Source organism: Sinohyriopsis cumingii, chromosome 13 (assembly GCF_028554795.1).
Source record: "Sinohyriopsis cumingii isolate HCF-2022 chromosome 13, ASM2855479v2, whole genome shotgun sequence".
NCBI classification, from domain to species: domain Eukaryota; kingdom Metazoa; phylum Mollusca; class Bivalvia; order Unionida; family Unionidae; genus Sinohyriopsis; species Sinohyriopsis cumingii.
In genome coordinates this window covers 74,922,768-74,940,399 of record NC_142973.1, presented here as the reverse complement: position 1 = coordinate 74,940,399, position 17,632 = coordinate 74,922,768, and the positions used below count along the sequence as shown (strand labels likewise).

The window sequence follows — 17,632 nt, the reverse complement described above, 5'->3', positions numbered from 1 at the left end:
TTTAAACAACTGTGTCCTTCTTGTACATCTAAATCATCCGCTACCGATTTCTCTAATCATAATAAAACAATAAATATCAAGCTCAATCATAATGAGACAAATTGGCCCATATACCACTGACATATTTACAGCAATGCATATACTCAAATCAAAAAGTCCAGATGCAATTTTTAATACATGTAAAACCAATATATAAATAACAATAAAGTTTGTAATGATATACTCAAATCAATAAATCATAAAGCAATTATAATGCATGAATCCCACTCAATAAAACCTAATGCAATTTGCAATGAATGTATTAAAAAAAATGAATCCTACTGCAATCTGTAAAAATGTACTTCAATCAGTAAATCCTAATGCAATTGGCAATGCAAGTAAAACAATCAATAAATCTTAAAGCAGTTTATAATCCATGTATTCCAATCAATAAATCCTAATAAAGTTTGTAATGAACATACTCCAATAAAAAAAAGTCCTAATTCAGTTTGTAATGCATGTACTCCAATAAAAAAAATCCTAACACAGTTTGTAATGCACGTACTCCAATCAAAAAATCCTAATAAAGGTTGTAATGCATGTACCCCAATAAAAAAATCCTAATGCAGCTTGTCACGCAGGTTCTCCAACAAATAAATCCTAATGAAGGTTGTAACGCATGTACTCCAGTCAATAAATACCAATGCAATTTTTAATGCATGTCCTCCAACCAATATATCCTAATGCAGTTTGCAATGCATGTTCTATGATCAATAAATCCTAAATGCAGTTTTTAATAAATGTACTCCAATCAATAAATCCTAATGGAGTTTGTAATGCATGTACCACTTTCAATAGATCCTAATGCATATTGGAATGCATGCACACTTTCAACAGAACCTAGTTACTTTATAATCCATCTATTCCAATCAATAAATCCTAATGCACCCAATGCAATTTGTAATGAATGAACTCCAACTAATAAATCCTAATGCAGTTTGCAATACAAACAATCAATAATCCAAATACAGTTTGTAATGAATGTACTCAATCAAAAAATCCTAATGGATATTGTAATGCATGTACTCCAATCAATAAATCCTAATGCAGTTTCTAATGCATGTCCTCCAATCAATAAATCCTAATGCATTTTGTAATGCATATACTCCAATCAATAACTCCTAATGCAGTTTGTAATGCATGTACTCAAAGCAGTAAATCATAAATGCAGTTTGTAATGTATTTACTCCAATCAATAACTCATAATGCAGTTTGTAATGCACATACTACAAAATATAAATCCTAATGCAGTTTGTAATACATGTACTCCAATCAATCAATCCTAATGAAGTTTGTTATGCGTGTACTCCATTCAATAAATCCTAATGCAGTTTGTAATGCATGTACTCCAATCAATAACTCCTAATGCAGTTTGTAATGCATGTACTCTAATCACTAACTCCTAATGCAGTTTGTAATGCATGTATTCAAAGCAGTAAATCATAAATGCAGTTTGTAATGCATATATTTCAATCAATAACTCATAATGCAGTTTGTAATGCACATAATGTAATGCATGTACTCCAATCAATAAATCCTACTGCAGTTTCTAATGCATGTCCTCCAATCAATCAATCCTAATGCAGTTTGTAATACATGTCCTCCAATCAAAAATTCCTAATGCAGTTTGCAATGCATGTACACCAATCAAAAAATCCTAATGCAGTTTGTAATGCATTTACTCCAATCAATAAATCCTAATGCATATTGTAATGCATGTCCTACAATCAATAAATCCTAATGCAGTTTGTAATACATGTACACCAATCAATAAATCCTAATGCAGTTCGTAATGCATCGACTCCAATCAATAAATCCTAACAGTTTGTAATGCATGTACTCCAATCAAAAAAATCCTAATTCAGTTTGTAATGCATGTATTCCAATCAATCAATCCTAATACAGTTTGTAATGCATGTAATCCAATCAATAAATCCTAATGCAGGTTGTAATGCATGTCCTCCAATCAATAAATCCTAATGCAGGTTGTAATGCATGTCCTCCAATCAATAAATCCTAATGCATATTGTAATGAATGTACTCCAATGAAAAAATCCTCACGCAGTTTCTAATGCATGTACTCCAATCAATAAATCCTAATGCAGGTTGTAATGCATGTCCTCCAATCAATAAATCCTAATGCAGGTTGTAATGCATGTACTCCAATCAATAAATCCTAATGCATTTTGTAATGCATGTACTCCAAGTAATAACTCCTAATGCAGTTTGTAATGCATGTACTCAAAGCAGTAAATCATAAATGCAGTTTGTAATGCATATATTTCAATCAATAACTCATAATGCAGTTTTGTAATGCACATACTACAAAATATAAATCCTAATGCAGTTTGTAATATATGTACTCCAATCAATCAATCCTAATGAAGTTTGTTATGCGTGTACTCCAATCAATGAATCCTAATGCAGTTTGTAATGCATGTACTCCAATCAAAGAATCCAAATGCAGTTTGTAATGTATTTACTCCATTCAATAAATCCTAATGCAGTTTGTAATGCATGTACTCCAATCAATAACTCCTAATGCAGTTTGTAATGCATGTACTCTAATCAATAAATCCTAATGCAGTTTATAATTCATGTACTCTAATCAATAACTCCTAATGCAGTTTGTAATGCATGTACTCAAAGCAGTAAATCATAAATACAGTTTGTAATGCATATATTTCAATCAATAACTCATAATGCAGTTTGTAATGCACATACTGCAATCAATAAATCCTAATGCAGTTTGTAATGCATGTACTCCAATCAATCAATCCTGATGCAGTTTGTAATGCAGGCATTTCAATCAATAAATGCAAATGCAATTTTTAATACATGTACTAAAAATCAATCAATCCTAATGCAGACTGTAATGCATTTACTCCAATCAATAAATCCTAAGGCACCTAATGCAATTTGCAATGCATGTACACCAATCAATAAATCCAAAGGCAGTTTCTAATGTATGTACTCCAGTCCATAAATCCTAATGCAATCTTTAATGTATGTTCTACAACCAAAAAAGCCTAATGCACTTTGTAGTGCATATACTCCAATCTTTCAATCCTAATGCAGTTTGTAATGCATGTTCTCCAATCAATAAATCCTAATGCAGTTTGTAATGCATGTATTCCAATCCAGAAATCTTAATGCAGTTTGTGATGCATGTACTCGAATCAATAAATCCTAATGCAGTTATTATTGCATATATTCCAATCCATAAATCCTAATATAAGTTGTAATGCATGTACTCCAATCCATAAATCCTAATGTAATTTGTAATGCACGTATTCCAATCAATAAATCATAATGCAGTTAGCATTGCATGTATTCAAATCAATAAATCCTAATGCAGTTTGTAAAGCATGTACTCCAATCAATAAATCCCAATGCAATTAGAACTGCATGTATTCCAATCAATAAATCATAATGCAGTTTGTAATGCATCTATCACTTTCAATAGATCCTAATATAGTTTCTAATCCATGTATTCCAATCAATAAATCCTAATGTACCTAATGCAATTTGTAATGCATGTACCCCAATAAAAAAAAAGCTAATTCAGTTTGTCATGCATGTACTCCAATCAATAAATCCTAACCAAGTTGGCAATGCATGTACTCCAATCAACAAAACCTAATGCATTTGTAATGCATGTCCACAATCAATAAATACTAATGCAGTTTGTAATGCATCTTCAAAAATCAATAAATCTAAATGCAGTTTGTAATGCATGTACTCCAATTAAAAAAAACACAGTTTGTAATGCATGTACTCCAATCAATAAATCCGAATGCAGTTTCTAATGTACGTACTCCCATTCTTTAATCGTAATGCAGTTTTGTAATGCATATATTTCAATCAATAAATCCAAATGCAAGTTGGCAATGCATGTACTCCAATCAACAAAACCTAATGCATTTGTAATGCATGTCCACAATCAATAAATACTAATGCAGTTTGTAATGCATCTTCAAAAATCAATAAATCTAAATGCAGTTTGTAATGCATGCACTCCAATCAATAAATCCTAATTCAGTTTGTAATGCATGTACTACAATCAATAAATCCTAATGCAGTTTGTAATGCATGCACTCCAATCAATAAATCCTAATTCAGTTTGTAATGCATGTACACCAATCAATAAATCCTAACAGAGTTTGTAATGCATGTACTCAATAAATAAATCATAACGCAGTTTGTAATAGATGTACTCAAACCAATCAATCCTACTGCAGTTTGTAATGCATGTACTGCAATCCAAAAATCCTAACACAGTTTGTAATGCATGTACTCCAATCAATAAAACCTAATGCAGTTTGAAATGCAAATACTCCAAACAATCAATCCAAATACAGTTTGTAATGCATGTATTCCAATCTAAAAATCCTAATGCAGTTTCTAATACATGTACTCCAATCAATAAAACCTAATCCAGTTTGAAATGCATGTACTCCAATCAATAAATTCAAATGCAATTTGTAATGCATGTATTCCAATTTATAAATCCTAATACAGTTTGTAATTCATGTCCTCCCATCAATAAATCCTAACACAGTTTGTAATGCATGTACTCCAATTAATAAATCTTACTTAAGTTTGTAATGCATGTACTCCAAACAATAAATCCTAATGCATTTTGTAATGCATGTACACCAATCAATAAATCCGAATGCAGATTATAATGGATGTACTCCAATCAATAAATCCTAATGCAATTTGTAATGCATTACTCAAATCCTAATGCAGTTTCCAATGCATGTTCTGCAATAAATAAATCCTACTATAGTTAGTAATGCATTTACTTAAATCAATAAATCCTAACACAGTTTGTAATGCATGAACTCAAATCAATAACTCCTACTGTAATTTGTAATATAAGTACTCCAATCAATCAATCCTAATGCAGTTTGTAATGCATATATTCCAATCCATAAATCATAATGCAGTTTCTAAAGAATGTACTCCAATCAATAAATTCTACCGTAATTTGTAATATATATACTCCAATCAATAAATGCTAATGCAATTTGTAATGCATGAATTCCAAACAATAAATCCTAATGCAGTTTGTAATGCATGCACTGCAATCAATAAATTGTAATGCAATTTTTAATGAATGTATTCAAATCCATAAATCCTAATGCAGTTTGTAATGCATCTACTCCAATAATGACACCTAATGCAGTCGGCAATGCATGTACACCAATCAATAAATCTTAATGCAGTTTGTAATGCATGTTCTCCAATCATTAAATCCTAATGCAGTTTGTAATGCATCCACTCCAATAATAACACCAAATTCAGTCGGCAATGCATGTACACCAATCAATAAATCCTAAAACAGTTTGTAATGCATGTTCTCCAATCAAAAATCCTAATGCATTTTGTAATGCATGTACACCAATGAATAAGTCCAAATGCAGTTTGTAATGCATGTATTCCAATCAATAAATCCTAACACAGTTTGTAATGCATGTACTCCAATTAATAAATCCTAATGCAGTTTGTAATGGATGTCCTCCAATCAATAAATCCTAATGCAGTTTGTAATGCATGTATTACAATCAATAAATCCTAACACAGTTTGTAATGCATGTACTCCAATCAATAAATCCTAATGCATAATGTAATGCATGTACTCCAATCAATAAATCCTACTGCAGTTTCTAATGCATGTCCTCCAATCAATCAATCCTAATGCAGTTTGTAATACATGTCCTCCAATCAAAAATTCCTAATGCAGTTTGCAATGCATGTACACCAATCAAAAAATCCTAATGCAGTTTGTAATGCATTTACTCCAATCAATAAATCCTAATGCATATTGTAATGCATGTCCTACAATCAATAAATCCTAATGCAGTTTGTAATACATGTACATGTACACCAATCAATAAATCCTAATGCAGTTCGTAATGCATGGACTCCAATCAATAAATCCTAACAGTTTGTAATGCATGTACTCCAATAAAAAAAATGCTAATTCAGTTTGTAATGCATGTATTCCAATCAATCAATCCTAACACAGTGTGTAATGCATGTAATCCAATCAATAAATCCTAATGCAGTTTGTAATGCATGTACTCCAATCAATCAATCCTAGTGCAGTTTGAAATGCAAATATTCCAATCCAAAAATCCTAATGCAGTTTGCATGCATGTACTCCAATCAATAAAACCTAATGCAGTTTGAAATGCATGTAATCCAATCAATAAATTCTAATAAACTTTGAAATACATGTACTCCAATCAATAAAACCTAATGCAGTTTGAAATGCATGTACTTCAATCAATAAATCCTAATGCAGATTGTAATGCATTTACTCCAATCAATAAATCTTAATGCAGTTTTTAATGCATGTACTTCAATCAATAAATCCTAATGCAATTTGTACTGCATGTACTCAAATCGAAAATCGTAATATAGTTTGTAATGCATGTACTCCAATCAAAAGATCCCAATGCAGTTTGTAATGCATGTATTCCAATCAATAAATCTTAATGCAGTTTGTAATGCATGTACTGCAATCCATAAATCCTAATGCAGTTTGTAATGCATGTACTCCAATCAATAAATACTAACGTGCTTTGTACTGTATGTACTCCAATCCGTAAATCCTAACATAGTTTGTAATGCATGTACTCCAATCAATAAATCCTAATTCAGTTTGTAATGAATGTACTTTAACCAATCAATCCTACTGCAGTTTACAATGCATGCATTCCAATCAATACATCCTAATGCAGTTTGTAATGCATGTACTCCAATCAATAAAACCTAATGCAGTTTGAAATGCATGTACTCCAATCAATAAATACTAATGCAGTTTGTAATTAATGTACTCCAATCAATAAAACCTAATGCAGTTTGAAATGCATGTACTCCAGTCAATAAATCCTAATGTACTTTGAAATGCATTTACTTCAATCAAGCAAACCTACTGCAGTTTGTAATGCATGTATTGCAATCCAAAAATCCTAACACAGTTTGAAATGCATACACTCCAGTCAATAAATTCTAATTCAGTTTGTAATGCATGTACTCCAATCAAAATAAGTCCTAATTCAGTTTGTAATCCATGTACTCTAATCAATAAATCCTAATTCAGTTTGTAATCCATGTACTCCAATCAATCATAACGCAGTTTGTAATGCATGTACTCCAATCAATAAATACTACTGCAATTTGTAATGCATGTACTCCAATCAATAAATCCTAATGCAGTTTGTAATACATGTACACCAATCAATAAATCCTAATGCAGTTTGTAATACATGTACTCCAATCAATCATAATGCAGTTTGTAATAGATGTACTCCTACCAATCAATCCTACCGCAGTTTGCAATGCATGTATTCCAATCCAAAAATCCTAATGCAGTTTGTAATGCATGTACTCCAATCAATAAAACCTAATGCAGTTTGAAATGCATGCACTCCAATCAATAAATCCTAATGCAATTTGTACTGCATGTACTCAAATCCATAAATCCTAACATAGTTTGTAATGCATGTACTCTAATCAATAAATCCTAATGCAGTTTGTAATGCATGTACTCCAATCAATAAATACTAATGTGCTTTGTACTGTATGTACTCCAATCCATAAATTCTAACATAGTTTGTAATGCATGTACTCCAATCAATAAATCCTACTGCAGTTTGTAATGCATGTACTCCAATTATTAAATCCTAATGCAATTTGTAATGCATGTACTCCAATCAATAAATCTTAATGCAATCTGTAATGCATGTATGCCAATCAATAAATCCTAATGCAGTCTGTAATACATGTACTCCAATCAATCAAAACGCAGTTTGTAATGGATGTACTCCTACAAATCAATCCTACTGCAGTTTGCAATGCATGTATTCCAATCCAAAAATCCTAATGCAGTTTGTAATGCATGTACTCCAATCAATAAAACCTAATGCAGTTTGAAATGCATGTACTCCAGTCAATAAATCCTAATGCAGTTTGAAATGCATGTACTTCAATCAATCATAACACAGTTTGTAATGGATGTACTCCTACCAATCAATACTACTACAGTATGTAATGCATGTATTGCAATCCAAAAATCCTAACACAGTTTGTAATGCATGTACTCCAATCAATAAATCTTAATTTAATTTGTAATGCATGTATTCCAATTTATAAATCCTAATACAGTTTGTAATGCATGTACTCCAATCAAAAAATCCTAATGCAGTTTGTAATGCATGTACTCCAACCAATCAATCCTACTGCAGTTTGTAATGCATGTATTCCAATCCAAAAATCCTAATGCAGTTTGTAATGCATGTACTCTAATCAATAAAACCTAATGCAGTTTGAAATGCATGTACTCCAATCAAAAAATCCTAATGCAGTTTGTAATGCATGTATTCCAATCAATAAAACCTAATCCAGTTTGAAATGCATGTACTCTAATCAATAAATCCTAATGCAATTTGTAATGTATGTATTCCAATTTATAAATCCTTATACAGTTTGTAATGCATGTCCTCCCATCAATAAATCCTAACACAGTTTGTAATGCATGTACTCCAATCAATAAATCCTATTGCAGATTTTAATGCATGTACTCCAATCAATAAATCCTAATGCAGTTTTTAATGCATGTACTCTAATCAATAAATCCAAATGCAGATTGTAATGTATGTGCTCCAATCAATAAATCCTAACACAGTTTGTAATTCATGTACTCCAATCAATAAGTCCTAATGCAATTTGTGATGTGTGTACACCAGTCACTAAATCTTAATGCAGTTTGTAATGCATTTACTTCAATCAAAAAATCCTAATGCAGTTTGTAATGCATGTACTCCAATGAATGAATCCTAATGCAATTTGTGATGCATAAATCGTAATGCAGTTTGTATTGCATGTTGTTGTTCTTGTTGTTGTGGGGTTTAATGCCATTTTTCAGCACACGATAGGCTATACATGGCGGCCAGTATTAATGGTGGAGGAAAAACCTGGGAAAGCCCCGGAAATAACCACCGACCCAAGAAAAGCTACTGGCAAGCTTTCTCACATACCCACATTGGCTGAATCCGAGACTCAAAACGGCGCAGACAGAGGTGAGATGGCAGTGATCCATAACGTAGAGCACTTTAGACCACTCGGCCACTCGGGGCCCCTGTATTGCATGTCCTCCAATCCATAAATCCTAATGTAGTTTTTAATGTACTCCAATCAATAAATCCTAACAGTTTGTAATGCATGTACTCCAATCAAAAAATCCTAACGCAGTTTGTAATGCATGTTCTCCAATCAATAAATCCTAATGCAGTTTGTAATGCATGCACTCCAATCAATAAAACCTGATGCAGTTTGTAATGCATGTACCCCTTTCAATATATCCAAATGCAATTTGTAATGCATGTCATCCAATCAATAAATCATAACGTAGTTTGTAATCCATGTATTCCAATTTGTTCTCAAGTTGTTGTCCTTTATTTTACAATAAATCTCACAATCTCTATATATATGAAATTATTGGTAATGATTGTGTACACATATCTTTGGTTTACAGAAATCAAATGCACATCAGAAGTGAAAGCAAGCAAGGAAGCAATAAAATTTAATGAAGCATATATAACTGTGCTACTTGTCAGGTATGTTTTATCAGATGGTGTCTTTTTGTCATAAATATCTAAAAATTGATTGAATTCATTGCGACAACTTTACACCCCCATTTCTCACAATTATTGCTTTATACAATGTAGGTACCCTAAAAATAATCTCTCAATTGAAACAATCGTTTTATCCCATTCTTTTTCCAGTGATAATTCTATAGGCGATGACCACCATTTATCAATCTTGGCATTTTGAATCAGTTTTGGACTGTTTGGTGTATTTGGGATCTTTCTTAGTTTTATTTTAACAAAGTGCATCTAGATTTATTGTTCACAATTACTGGTGGTACCAGTACTAGTAAAAGTCACACAGTTCATGTAGACATTCAACACAAACTATTTTAGTAATGGGTGTCATCTTTTAAAAATACAGCCACGTTCCTTTGGAAGGTCATTATTTACAAGCCCTGAGAAGTGCATACGGCTAAATCAATGTTAAAGTACATAGACATTTTTGGACGAAATGAAATTAAAGGTGTGATCCAGTACGGTCTGGATTGAATGCTTCGCACTGTGATGTCATAATGAAAAGCTAAGCATACTGATAAAAAAATTCATACTACTCTATATTGTGACTATTCCACTCAACGTGCTCTTTTCTTGACCCAAGTTTAGTACATGGTCACCATTGTAAAAGACCACAGAGATCGACAATTTTCATCTGGAAGTTTCTTGATGACAGTTAAGGTGCAGAGCATTCAATAATCAGGATTGAACAGACTTTGGTTATAGAAAATTAGGGTTATATTTTAAAAGAACAATTTAATTTAAAATGAGTGAATGCACACTCATGACTCATGAGACGTTTTGATATTATGAGCCTGTGTATATAGCAGGTCTATAGTACAGGTACACATACTGTAAGCCTGTGTATATAGCAGGTCTATAGTGCAGGTACACATACTGTAAGCCTGTGTATATAGCAGGTCTATAGTGCAGGTACACATACTGTAAGCCTGTGTATATAGCAGGTCTATAGTGCAGGTACACATACTGTAAGCCTGTGTATATAGCAGGTCTATAGTGCAGGTACACATACTGTAAGCCTGTGTATATAGCAGGTCTATAGTGCAGGTACACATACTGTAAGCCTGTGTATATAGCAGGTCTATAGTGCAGGTACACATACTGTAAGCCTGTGCATATAGTATGTCAGACTCACTTAAAGCTGGTACCAGTGCTGTAAGCTTGTGTATATGGCAGGTCTATCTCACTTAGTGCTTGTACCAGTACTGTACACCTGTGTATACAGCAGGTCTATCTCACCATCTTACATCATGAGCATTTGGAATACTGTAGCATCATTTACTTTTGCAAAACTCAACTTTTTAAAATTTAAAAAAAATACATTTTCATGGGTGTTTGAATTTGTGGTTTTGCCTGTCAAAGTCTGCATATTTGATGGTATTCAATTTCATGGATTAATGTCAACAAATACCCAAAATAAAGAACACACAAGAACAAAACCATGCGGATGGCAGCCTCTTCAATGGTTAGAACAATACTACCACCTGTATAAGCACAAATCAAACACATGTCAGGATTGATTGCTTACATTCAACATCAAAGGAAGCCAGTTCAGGTAATAACACTAAGCTAATCAGTTATTCAAGTACAGGTGTTATGATTTCCTCCTTCAAACACTGTACATAAAGCTACACCATCAATTACTTTCTGATAACCATGGTGTTAACACAGTGGCTTAAGAGTGGTAAAATTAAACTTAGATCCCAACTGGTTTTGATAATGTCATCATTCCACATGTGAACCAAACACAAGGCCAGCTGCACCTTGCACAATGCAACAGGCAGGCAGTATCAACATTTGATGTGTTCTGACCCCATCAAAGTTAAAAAATGTAAACTAAATTGAAAAACAATGGAACCACTATTTTGTCTGAACCTGCCTCATGTACAAACCAACTTCAACCACCAGACCATACAATAAGCACTATAAAGAATCCCACACCTGAAACCATCTGGGAAAAGGAAGACATCACTAGTGAAGATCAGTGTATTAGTGCACTTTAAAATCTCAACATCAATCAGGCCAATTCATGCTGATTAGATAACTGCAGCTCAAGCAAAAATGTGTTAAAGATCAGACCTAATTATCCATAGCTTTGAGAATGCTGGACAACGTGATCCAAATGTCCATGACACAGAATGAAGACATTGCCAGGTGCTACTCTTGCAAGTTCCATAAAAGAGTGGTGTCCCAGGTATCTGAATGGCCAAAATTAATGAATGTTAGAGGTTTTGTTATGCTCACAGTAAATGGACTGTGCATGATTTTCATGTGCTTGTGAATTTTTAAGGATGGAATTATTAAATTTAGTGAAGATTCTTGCAATCAGACATCCTGGAGATAAAGTTATAACAATGGTATTTTAGACTCAATAAAAGTAGTAGAGAAGTCTGAACAGATTAATAGAAATCGGTAACCCCTCAGTATAACACACAGTCTCTTACAGGCCCAAGAGAGTTTTTCATTATAGCAAGGTGTTCTTTATAACATCATCCTTCAAACATCCTACACATGCAGTCTGGTTGCAAGTCTGCCATTTGTTAAAACCAAAATTCCTGAAGGCAACAGTTTAATGATTAAAATGAGGACCATACTGTGGCTATGAGACTCCTGATATTCCAGCTGTTGTCAATGTAATAACAGTTTAATGATTAAAATGAGGACCATACTGTGGCTATGAGACTCCTGACATTCAGCTGCTGTCAATGTAATAACAATTTAACGATTAAAATGAGGACCATACTGTGGCTATGAGACTCCTGACATTCCAGCTGTTGTCAATGTAATAACAGTTTAACGATTAAAATGAGGACCATACTGTGGCTATGAGACTCCTGACATTCCAGCTGTTGTCAATGTAATAACAGTCATTGCTCTTCCATAGGTCAGCAATCAGGTGATTGTGGACACCAAATATCTTAGCATGATGATACGAGTACTGTTCATCTGTCAGACTTGTTGTAGCTACACCTGTAATTAGATTTAAAAAATATGATAAGAGTACTGCTCATCTGTTAGGCTCATTGTAGCTACACCTGTAATTAGATTTAAAAAATATGATAAGAGTACTGCTCATCTGTTAGGCTCACTGTAGCTACACCTGTAATTAGATAAAACATTATGATAGGAGTACATGTACTGCTCATCTGTCATGCTATGTTAAAAATCCAAATCACACACACACACACTTTGAACTGCTATTTGGAGAGAATGAAAATGTACAATAAAATGTTATGTATATTTAATTTGTATTGTTTTTTAGCTGTTCTCCATGGTTATACGTTATGTAAATCTGTATTTTGCACTTGACATTTGTCCAAAATCAAGTTAATGGTGCACCTTACCATTGATATTTATTCTATAAACATAATACATAGCTAATATTTCTCTATGATTATATATTAAATGTTCTGATCATTATTAATGGTAAACATGTTTACTTCAGTTTGAGTTAAAGATAGTCTTGATTATGACCTCGGAAAGTTCCAGAAAAGAAATTTTCCATTAAGTTGAGAGTGTTTACAGCAAATGGTAACTGTGACATATGCCAGGTCAAGGGATATGTCAACTTCTTTACTTAAAAATGACTCATTCTTGCCTTAGCATCTGAAGTGGAATCAGTCTTACTGTTGTATCCAGTTTTTAATTTGGATGGACTTATTTATTTGGATTATTCACTGGAATTACAATTGCTAAATAATATTCTTGGACTAAAACAATAATTTGAAATAAGAGTGAATTCAGTGAAGGACATTTTGGATTATATTATTGTGATACATCAAAAGACTGCTAACAATCACCACATTCCATGTTATTGACAGATCAGAAAAATCAAGTCTACAGACAAATCCACACATTCAATATTGGAATTTATATGAAACACCACTAGAATTCAGTTCGAACTTGTGATAGAACTTTTAGGACTGTTTGGGATTCAATTCAGAATACTGTAGGTTCTTCTTAAATTTTCACCTTTTATTCTAGGGAAATAAATTATTTGTTGAACTTCACAAAACTTTTTAGTCTCTGCTCTTCTCTGTTACACAGTTAAGACCACAGTGTAGTAACACAAATCAAACAAGACTAACATTGAGGTAGGGAAAACTATTACAAGGTCAGATGTAAAACGTATGCATGATACAAACCCAAAATCGTTTTCATTCAACCATACAACACTTATTTTGCATAAACTAAGCACATGCAAATGCCACAATGTGATGCATCATCATGTCAGTCAGTGTCTGGGGTCAAGGTCACATTTAATGGCAAAAATCACTTCTTCCTCAGAGGTCACTGGACCAAAAGGAGACTCCTACTTTCAGTACCATGTAATACAAAAATCCTTCAAGGGACTGATGCTCTACTGGCTGAAAATAATTTCCAGGAATTCTAAGTAAGACATTTCTTCATTTGAACAGCCGAGTGCTCAAAACATGTCTGATGTTTTTCCGTCAGAAGAATATTTTGAAACTGGCTGCCATGATGGACATATTGGATGTCAGTTTGGCACCACTTTTAATTTAGGACCAAGTAAACATTAAAAGTCTTTTAGTGAAAACCCCATTTCAATATGACCATCAATGTCTGGGTTTTCATGATAGACAGTAGCTATATTGGATGCACAAGTGACACCATTTTCATTTAGGACCAACTAGGTATCAGCACGAGTCTATTGGTGAAAGCCCTATGTCAACATAGCCATCTATGCTGGAGGAGTAGGGATAAAAATATTTTCAAGATGGCTACCACAGTTTTAAGGGTCAATATGTATCACTTTCAGTTAGAACCAACTAAACTTTTCTGATGAAAACCCCATGTAAAAATGACTTTCCTAGTAAGAGTAATACATGATTTTCAAGATGGCCACCATGGTGGCCATAGTGGCTGTCAGATCTACACCATTTAAATTTAGGTCCAACAAGACTTTATATGAAGTCCTCTGGAAAAATCAACATGTTGATATGACTTTCCAATTTGGGAATTTTAAAAGTAACAAGACTTTCACAAAGGTTGCCATGCTGTCCATATGGGCTATCAGTTTCGTACCATTAAGATTAACTAGTATTCATAAAACATCTTCTGATAAAAAGTATGAGCCATTTAAAAAAAGCAGTGATAATACAATTTCCAGATGGCCACTGTGATAGCCATATTGGACCTCAGATCAAAACCATTTTCATTTAGGACATGCCAGACATCATAAAAAGTCTTTCATTAAAAAGCCCATGCTGATATGGACATCTATTCAGGAGTAGCAATAACAAAATATTTTCTAGATAGATACTGTGGAGGTCATACTGGACATAAAATCAGCACCATTCATTCAGAGCCAACTAGAAATCATTCAAATTCTTTTCAAGATAGCCATGTGGTCTATAGCACTTGCATTTACAGATCACTCAAGCATCTCACTTCTGTCCATGTGATTTTGAGTTTTGACTCAACCAAGATGGGTATGTGAGAAAACCTGGCAGTGCTTCTTGTGAGTCAGTGGTTCTTTTCAGAGTCTCCCTGGGTTCTTCCACCACCAGATATAGTCCACCTGGTATAGCCATTCATGTACTGAAAGAAATGGTGTAAAAACAACACAAAACCAGATCAAAACTTTTAAAGATGGCTGCTTTTGTATCTGTATTGGATGTCTGAGTGGCACTGTTTTCATTTAAGACCAACTAGGCCATGGGATGAATGACTCTGTAAAGTTTTGTGGCAATTCTCCAAGCAGTTTCAGAGGAGTAGCGATAACAAACTTATGACAAATAAATGCAGCAAAATGACTTAAAAGAACCACAAGTAAATGATGAGGTTATCATTATTCTGCATGAAACACTGTGTCCTCATGAAATCAACATTTCCTTCATCCAATATAAGCTGTTACTGTATGTACAATGTAATTCTGTGTTTATCTTGAAATTCCAGATCTGGATGTGCACTGTGACATAACCTATAACTAAATTCTGAAGAAATGTGAATCACTGGTCCTCAAAATGGAGAGACAGTCAGAAAATGCAGTTTTAAATAATGAAAATAAACACACACACATACAGAGTGAACTCGGAATTGTTATTATTCACTGAGTACAGTACAGGATTTAAATTTTACCTCAAGGATTCATTCCAAATTTGCTGTACTGAATGATGTTAAACTTATCAAACTTCCTTCCAATTCTTCCACTCAAACACATAAATGATTGCAGTTAGCAAGTCTTCATTTATCTGCTGCCAGCTGATTTTTTCAATTACATATTTCTTTTTTTACTGACAGTCAAATGACGAATCAGAATACTGCCATACATTTGAAATATTCTGACTTTAATGTTCAAGTAAAAAACTATGTATAAGCTTTTACATATACAAAGTAAAAAGGTCATGTGACTGATCATTCAAGTCAATACCTGGTGGGAAAACAAACACAGATTAAGTGTTGAACTGGAGGAAGAGTAAAACTCCAATTATTAAAGATCAGGGAACCAGCCTAATAAATTTTGCTCTAAAGGAGATGGCAAGGTTATTATCAGACAAAGATATGCTAAATAAAAATTTTCCCAAATTATTTCAAAATGGGGATGGGGTGGGCTTATCACTGAATAGGCTGGTATTTGATCCCTTTACTTAAGCAAATTACTGTAGGTCTGTCAATTCTAAAATGGAAGCATATATCTCATTCAAAATTGAAATAATAAATATCTGAAATGCTTTGCAGTTTTTTAAATCATTTATTTTGACTTATTCATGGCCTAACATCTACTGTCAAATGACATATCAAAATGTGAAAAGGTCAAATGCATGCTTGCACAGATGTATTTTTCAGCTGACAGTTTGTATAACTACACCAGTTCATTTGATTTGTGTGTCAAAGATTTTCAGTATATCTCAGTACAATGAGTCTCAAGTTCTGTAATAAACCAACTGAACTCAACATCACTGAAATGCTTGAAAACATCATTATCTACATCAAAAGCTTAAGTAATCCATAACTCAATCATACCACTAATGACTCCAAAAAAGATTTCTGAATGTACTCATAAAAAATGTCTTGTGAATGGAACAAGTCAACTCAGTATGACTGATATGCTGAAAAGCAACCTTTCTCTACAGGGAATGCTTCTGTAGTTGTTGTTGTTGTTGTTGTTGTTGTTGGGTTTAACACCATTTTTAGCACATGATAGGCTATGTATGGTGGCCAGTATTAATGCTGGAGGAATAACCCAGGAAAATCCTGGGAAGAACCAGTGACCCACAAGAAGCTACTGGCAAGCTTTCTCACATACCCACATTGGTTGAATCCTAGACTCAAACCCACGCAGACAGAGGTGTGATGGCAGTGATCCGTAACGGAGAGTGCTTTAGACCACTCATCCACTCGGGGGCCCCAAATGCTTCTGTAAGCCCTCAATTCATTCATACTTTTGCTGATCCAAACAAAGATTTTTAACGTGTAAAACTGCAGAAAGAAATGTGTAATTTCTGCAGAGTTTTGGTGATCCAACAATATAGATAAATACTGACAACTCTGAACCATTTCAGTCAATGAACTAGAACCAGTTGATAATTTGCCAGTAAAAAGTTTGGAAACTTGTTCAACTTTCTGCAATCTCTTTTTAAAATTTGCAAAACCAAGTTGAATGAACTACAGCAGATTTTATGAAAGGACAGGCAACATTAATGAAAGTGGGTTACTTATTTAAAAGTAAAGTCCATCTTAAGCATTATGTCTTTAATTTGTAGAAAAGCAATAATATGGGCTACCAAGTGTGAGATATTCCTGAAAATCTGACTTCTCCTTCCAATGTTAGTCAACCTTGGAACGTACTACACAGTGCCATTATTTAGTCAGTAAGATGGCGACCCTGAAAACAAATATCTGGGAAGCATCTTACTTCAAAGGTCTAGTTGTCGGCATATAACAACTTTTCG

General features: G+C 33.5%; 1 protein-coding gene across 1 annotated transcript in view; it reads right to left on the bottom strand.

Moving 5' to 3' along the window:
* LOC149785841 (nudC domain-containing protein 1-like) overlaps positions 1-17,632 on the bottom strand; it is a 59,208-nt gene that overhangs the window by 38,175 nt on the left and 3,401 nt on the right. Inside the window, exon 2 of the mRNA XM_089979799.1 lies at positions 12,535-12,686. Coding sequence (XP_089835925.1) covers positions 12,535-12,686 — 152 coding nt within the window. The remainder of the gene's footprint in view (positions 1-12,534; positions 12,687-17,632) is intronic.